This window comes from Sinocyclocheilus grahami, unplaced genomic scaffold (genome assembly GCF_001515645.1).
Source record: "Sinocyclocheilus grahami isolate Dianchi unplaced genomic scaffold, SAMN03320097.WGS_v1.1 scaffold114.1, whole genome shotgun sequence".
Classification (NCBI taxonomy): Eukaryota; Metazoa; Chordata; class Actinopteri; order Cypriniformes; family Cyprinidae; genus Sinocyclocheilus; species Sinocyclocheilus grahami.
This window is the reverse complement of record NW_015505293.1, coordinates 550,738-558,435: the sequence shown is the minus strand read 5'-3', so window position 1 is coordinate 558,435 and position 7,698 is coordinate 550,738. Positions and strand designations below refer to the sequence as shown.

At 36.1% G+C, this 7,698-nt stretch overlaps 1 protein-coding gene across 1 annotated transcript in view; it reads left to right on the top strand.

The window, feature by feature from the left end:
- The window catches only part of LOC107589270 (NAD(P) transhydrogenase, mitochondrial-like), a 54,723-nt gene that overhangs the window by 10,056 nt on the left and 36,969 nt on the right, over positions 1-7,698 (top strand). The window contains exons 3-8 of the mRNA XM_016277666.1: positions 357-586; positions 671-888; positions 2,836-2,923; positions 4,263-4,279; positions 4,360-4,610; positions 7,294-7,427. Coding sequence (XP_016133152.1) covers positions 357-586; positions 671-888; positions 2,836-2,923; positions 4,263-4,279; positions 4,360-4,610; positions 7,294-7,427 — 938 coding nt within the window. The remainder of the gene's footprint in view (positions 1-356; positions 587-670; positions 889-2,835; positions 2,924-4,262; positions 4,280-4,359; positions 4,611-7,293; positions 7,428-7,698) is intronic.

Genomic DNA, 7,698 nt, shown 5'->3' with positions numbered 1-7,698 from the left:
GCCGTTTTAGGTAGGCGTGGTTGACTCTTAACTTTTATAAAGAATATCTCTTTGGATTTGAGACTTTAGTCTTTGCAACTTTACAGATTTTCTTTATGCACCAAGAGCTTGTAACACTCCAAAGAGACAGGAAAAATTTTAATTGCATCATATGACCCCTTTAGTTGTCTACCAATTCTAACATTTTTCATAATACCTTGAACGCTAATTGTTACCATTCCCATTAATTTCAATGACAGTTGCCCTGCTGGTGCAGGACCCACCTTTTGAACTTTTAAATTTGTCACGAACACTTAATGATATATGTTCCTCTCCAGACTCTGCTTAATTCTGTAATTCTCTGTTACTTCCTTCAGGCATTCCATACAAACAGCTGACTGTCGGCGTTCCCAAGGAAATCTTTCAGAATGAGCGTCGAGTGGCCATCTCTCCAGCTGGAGTGGAAGCTCTCATCAAGCAGGGCTTTAATGTGGTGGTGGAGTCTGGTGCAGGGGAATCTGCCAAGTTCTCAGATGACATGTATACAAAAGCAGGAGCCGCCATCAAGGACGCCAATGATGTCTTTGCATCTGATGTTCTGCTTAAGGTACTGTTAGATTCATTAGATTTATGTTACCTTCACTTAATGTGTCATCATCAGCGCTCATTCTCTCTTGGCCGTTCGCCACAGGTTCGTGCCCCCATGTTGAACTCCGCTCTGGGAGTTCATGAGGCAGACCTCATGAGTGAAGGAGCCACCCTTGTCAGTTTCATCTATCCCGCTCAGAGCCCTGAGCTGATGGACTGCTTGTCCCAGCGCAAAGCCACCGTCTTGGCCATGGACCAGGTGCCCCGCGTTACTATTGCTCAGGGTTATGACGCCCTCAGTTCCATGGCCAACATTTCTGGGTAAGGCAATCTAAAGCAAAACATTTTTATATTTTTTTATTATATAATGAAGATACTACTAATAATATTAATAATTAAAAAAACGAATAAAGATTTTTGGCCAATTTTGATTCCATAATATGACTTCTTTCAGACTAGTTTAATTAAAACATCCAAAATACACATTTCATTAAACTTTATCTAGTTACACATGTAGAATTAAATAATACATTGCTTTAAATGTTATTTTATTTTATATTTTTATTTATTGATCTTTTTTATTTTATGTTTGATTAATAAAACGTCTAAAATACACATTTCATTACACTTGATCTTTTTACTCATAGGGATGTAACGATTCACTCAAGTCACGATTCGATTCACGAAAAAAATAAAAAAAGATTTAAGACTAACTAAAAATAAATGTGTCCTTTTATTATTGCCTGGACAAAATGCTGCACATTTCTTTGTCTAATTGAAATATAACACTATAATAATTTTTATGCACTTATATGCACTTGCATGTTATTGCTCTTTTGTTGGTTTTGATTGCTTCTATTGTCCTCATTTGTAAGTTGCTTTAGATAAAAGCGTTTGCTAAATGACAAAATTGAAATATAATGTAAATGTAAATAACAAAACTAAAATGAAATTTAAAAACAAGCCCCAAATCAAATAAATAACACAAATAAAAGAAATCTCTTCATATAAACAAACTAAGGCTTTGTCTGTGCTCTTTCCATTTAAAATTTGAGGCAACCACTGCATTTTAATCATGATCCAAACAAAGATGCTGCATACATGCAACATGAGCAGTTTTTAATCTAAATTAGAGTTAAACAGAATGGTTTGACTTCAGTTTTGTGAAACTATACATAAAAAATATTTGCATGAAACAGCGGACAAGTTGAATGAGATGCACATTCACTCTCTGCCAGCAGGTGGCGCTTAAAGCGTTTCCTTGCTTTCCGCTGTAAACAAAGCAGCGCTGCACTTATGAACTTTAATATGCATTATACAGAGGCAAGATGAAATTAAAATAATACCATCTAAACTTTTCTAAAGACAGTAAGTTCCCCTCAGACATACATTCATATAAACTCCTACCTCTAAATGAATCATGATTTGTTTAGCATCTCAACCGATTTGAATCGTGACACATTTAAATCGATTTTCAACCGGCTCGCGGTTAATCGTTACAGCCCTATTTACTCATGTAGAATTCAATAACAATACATTGCTTTAAAGGCTATTTATTTTCTTTTATTATCTTTTCTATTTTTATTTATTGTTTTCTTTTAATGTTTGATTAATAAAACATCCAAAATACAAACATTTCATTACACTTTCTTTTTACTCATGTAGAATTCAATAACAATACATTGCTTTAAAGGCAATTTTATTTGAGTTTTTCTCCTTTTCTTTTCATGTTTTCTTTTATTATTATTATTATATAATTTTTTTTAATTAACATAGATCCAATTCCCGTCTGTGAACCTTTAGCACTAATACGTCAGAAAAAAATTATAATTTTGAACATGGCTTTTTAACATTAAGAATTCTGTTCTGTATGTATGCAAGGTTTAATTTGCAATATTTTTTATTTAAATGAGATAATTCCTTATTTGCATATTTAAAGATATTTAAGATATTTTAAAACTTTTAATACAGAATGTAATGTCCTGTAATCATTTGAAGAAAGTAAAAAAAAAAATTGCCCTATTCACCTGTGGTGTCTTAATGTATTTTTATTTACTTTTTTTGTATTTTCTAAATTTATTACTATTATTTTTAGTGGGAAATACTAGACAAATAGTCAGACTTCACAGGCCAGTCTGCTGTGACCTGTTTAACTAAATCTTGAATGTCATTAGTGTCAACAAATGTGAGATTTGTGGCCAGCGTAAAGTGTCTTGATTCCTGCCTCATCAGCAGCTGTGACTGATGTGCCTCTGTTTTTCTTGGCAGTTATAAAGCCGTGGTCCTGGCAGCCAACAACTTTGGCCGCTTCTTTACTGGTCAGATCACAGCCGCGGGGAAGGTTCCTCCTGCTAAGGTATGCTTGGCATAACCACACACGCGTCCGGAGTGTTTTTTATTTGAGTTTGCTTGATTCATTGCCGTACATTTTTTTTTGGAACCTGTGATACTTTTTTCTTTGATTCTTTGATGAATAAAAAGTTAAAAAGAACTGTGTTTTTTTTGCAAAATAGGAGTCATTTCTAACAATATAAGTGTTTACTATTACTTTTTATCCATTTAACACATCCTTACTGAATAAAAGTATTAATTTCTTTAAAAAAAGAAAAAATGTACTGACCCCAAACTTTTGAATAGTAGTGTGTATTGTAACAAAAAAATAATAAACACTGGATAAACACTGTTCTTTTTTTAACATTTATTTGTCAAAGAATCCTGAAAAAAGTATCACAGGTACTAAAAAAAAGCAGCACAGCTGTTTTCAACAGTAATAATAAATCAGCATATTAGAATGATTTCTGAAGGATCATGTGACACTGAAGACTGGAGTGATGATGCTGAAAATTCAGCTTTGCTTCACAGGAATAAATTCTATTTTAAAGAATATTAAAATAGAAAACTGTTATTTTAAATTGCAATAATATTTCACAAAATTCCAGTTTCTGTATTTTTTTTTTTTATCAAATAGAGACAGCCTTGATGAGCATGATCTTCTTTAAAATCTTACTGATCCCAATGGCAGTGTATATAAGTGTATATAGTGTATGTAGGTGGTGTTATAAAAATCTCCACACTACTTTTTAAAAAAATATCTCAAATCAAGTTTCCATTTTCTTTTCTTTCTCTAACCTACTGTAGGTTATTTGTTCAATTAACATATTTAGCAAGTGTTATCAAACTCGAGGACACCAGGAGAGACTGATTTGCAGATGTTATTAGTCAATTTGTGGTGCTAGGGGGCGCCGTAACATCCTTAGAACCACGTTGCGTTGTGTTCATAGTTTACCACAACTTTTATCACAATTGCCAAATGTGAGTTATAAGATTTGTTCCTTTTTCTATTAATTGACCCTGATGATTCTCGCTTGCAGCTAAATGTTCTGTGTATTTTTTTTCCCCCTTTTTTTTTTAAAAATCTGACAGATGCTCTTTTATTTCCAATTTTTGTCAGTATTTATACATTTGAGTTTTGAGTCACCGTTCCGCTCTAGTTTAGATTTATGATGTTTGTTTTGTCTGAAAGGTTTTTTTCTTTCTTTTTTTCGTTTTTCCAAAAATAAGGACATAAAAAGGTCTTGTGCAAGAAAACAGTGATGTCATAGCTAAACCTGCTAAAATGGTTTGAAATGTACAGATAAAAAAAAAAAAAAAAAGAAGCTACATTTTACTATGATTTAATGACTATGATCTTCCAGCGTGAGCCAAGTTTGGTGTATTTAGTTAGAATTCACATCCTTTCTGTGCTTTGGAACATAAAACTTGAAACTTCATCTGCTTGACTGATTCCATCAGTGTCAGTTCCAGCAAGCTTCCTCTCGGTGGCAGTGTTGCATTAGTCTGGTCCTTTTCTTCCAGAGCGGCCGCACTGGAGCAGTTCAAGTCCCTGGGTGCCGAGCCCCTGGAGGTGGATGTAAAGGAGTCAGGAGACGGCCAGGGCGGTTACGCTAAGGAGATGTCCAAGGAGTTCATCGAGGCAGAGATGAAGCTGTTTGCCAAGCAGTGTTTGGATGTTGACATCATTATCACTACTGCGCTCATCCCCGGTACGCACACCTGCAGCATTCATTTCACTCCCTTTCCATCTCATCTTCCGCTTTTTCCATCACATGCCATCTTTGGCATGTACTCTTGCAGATAATAAGTCTTGTGGTGTTTGCACATGCTCTTATTTTTCCATTTGACTTTTTAAAGGAAAAGTTCCACCAGAAATGTAGATTTTACTCTTTATTTACTCAGCCTTATGTTGTTACAAACCTATGTGCTGTGTTTTTTTTTCTGTGAAATGCGTGCAAGAATATTTTTTTTTTAGTGTTCATAGGCTGTCAAGTTCAGAAGGCCCAAAAAGCAGCATAAAGTAGTCCATATGTCTCTATATTGGCTATTTTATAGGCTATATTCTAAGCCTTGTGAAGATTTATGAAAGCTTTTAAGTCAAAATGAACTAGTTTCCTTCACCTTTACGGTTGCTCTACAAGGAAATATGATGTCCAACCTGTTATTGATGTCTAACCTGCATCATAGACGCAGGGGTAAATCACCACTGGCAATATGGGATTTTAATAAAGGTTGGCTGTTAATTTATTAATAAATCGATCAGACTATTCTTAAGCAAATATACAAAAATGTGGATAAAGTACAGGCTGTAGTTTTCACAAAAGCCCTGGAGCTGTTGAAAGTCTTTTGCTGACAAATAAACAGAGATATTTTTGGGCAGATGGCAAGGAAAAAAAAAACATGCATCACTACTGTCATTGTAACAATACAAAGCTGTTTGAAAATTCGTGAACTTACTATTTAAGAGCTGCAGCAGAGGTGAAGCTTATCATTGCATGACTTTTCATTTTGGTGATTTCAAGGGACTTAGAATATGGCAAACAAAACTTGTGGACTACTTTTATGGTGCTTTTATAGTGCTTCCTTGTCCATTTTGGAGCTTGTCAGTCTCAAGTCATGATGAACGGTGGAAAAAATTATGATTCTTAAGTTCATTTTGTAGCTTTTCATGGAAACATAACGACATTTTGGTGTAAAAGTACATGAGGGTGAGTAAGGCCCAATCCTAATTCTACCCCTAAGCCCTTCCCCTTTCCCATACCCCTCCGTTTCGCGTGTTCACGTGAAGGGGTAGGGGTGTCTCAATTCTCTTTTGGTTGGAGGGGTAGGGGTAGGCGAATGGCCAGACAGCCCTTCAAACGAAGATTTTACGGGACCACACTTCAAACAAATGGGTATGAATTATCTCAGTGTAAATCGGCTTCAGGGGCAACATGGCTGCCCGAGCGAACAAAAAGACAGATAAATGTAAGCATTTTTGGCATTAATAAAGATTTTAACTTAAAGTAATCATTTGTTTTGTTACATTCAATCGTGAGTTCATATTTACGGTCATGTTACTCAAAGAAATGTTTGCAAAAAATCGCTAATATTTGCTAACGTCATATCATTACAGACTGCATGATAGTGCCACAACATATATTCATGTCTGATCAGGGCGATAACCACCGTAGACATTGAGGGGGGCTAGTCCCCCCAATAATTAGAAATCGCTAAACCCTTTCCTCAAATATTGCCAATTCGAGAGAGAGAGAGATGAAAGTTGCGTGTATGTGCGTCTGCGTTTCTCTTTTTAGAGTGAGTTTGCTTTAAAAAAAAAAAACAGCGATTTTATCCTCTCGTTGCTGGAAAATATAATGTAGCGATTCAGTATTTAAACTGTTGTTAATAAAAGTCGTAGGGCAGCGTTGACAAGTTTCTTTTCTCCTGGATGTGTGAGCTGCGCGATCTCCGGTGTGTGTGTGTCAGTAAGCAGCACATTAATATAGAACGGTAATTAAAGGCACTAATGCACAGCAGCACACCAGTATAGGTGTGTGTTGTAGGAGCTAGACGACGTATGATGACGTGTGACGGCATAGTAGTGGTGTCCCAATTCTTAGGGGAATATTTTCACCCCTACCTCTTGACACTCTGTTTCAAGGGACAAGGGGAAGGGGTATAAAATAGAATTGGGATTGGGCCTAAATGTCAATTTTAAGTTTACTTTTTAACTATTCTTTTAACCGTGATCCTGGTTTATCTCAGGGTCCTTAAGTTGATACTTGTATGGCTTTTGCTGGCATTTGAAAAGATAAACGGATTACCCGACATTACTAATTACGTACAGCGTAATTACCTATATAACAGCTCTGTGGCTGCAGATGTGCTTCATGTTTATTTGAAGCATGTTTTGTCTTAATCTCCATGACTGAAAGCTAATAAAAATCGGGTGTCTATAACTAACAGAATGTTTATGAAGTTTCCTGAGTGACATAAGGGTTGTTTTGTGTCGTTCTTGCTTTAGATTGGCAGAGAGTTTTTCCAGTTTGTATTGCTTGTTCAGTACCACTGGCACTTGAAGTCAGTTCCTGTGACTCTTGCATGCTTGTGCACACTCCTGGTGTCACTCCAATGTTATTTTATTTCCATCTCTAAAGCCATGGAGCCACCAGTTGGGCTTGTTGTACACTAAATACCTGGCCGTTTTTAGCATGCTCAGATTGGTAAAATGCATGCAGTCTGTTCCACTTTTATCAGAATGGTGTTTTTCTTTTAAAACCAACAAGCCGCAAAACGGCTTATCAGTATATTAGGTTGCACGGATAAAAGGCACATCAGAGGAGCCTTATTAAATGCATATCAGTCATGGTTTTGGTTTACCAGTCTCACTGTTCTGAAATTATTATGCAGGTCGGAAGGCCCCTGTGCTGATTACTAAGGAAATGGTGGAGACCATGAAAGATGGTTCAGTGGTGGTGGACCTGGCTGCAGAAGCTGGGGGCAACATTGAGACCACGGTTCCTGGAGAACTCTCCGTTCACAAAGTGAGTACACTGCAACAGAACAACAACTTGGGGGTCTTGCATGAGCTTCATGTTTGTCAGGAACATTCAGGGGTCAATAAGGTATTTTTTTTGTTTTATTCAGGATTCATGTGTTTAGACTTAGCAAGTGACATGAAGACATTTCACTTTTTTTTATGCAAATGGATATACTATTTACAGGGGACAAATTGATTACAAAATAACCAAGGTCAACAAAAAATACATGACAGCCAACATGGTGTGTGTGTGTGTGTGTGTGTGTGTGTGTGTG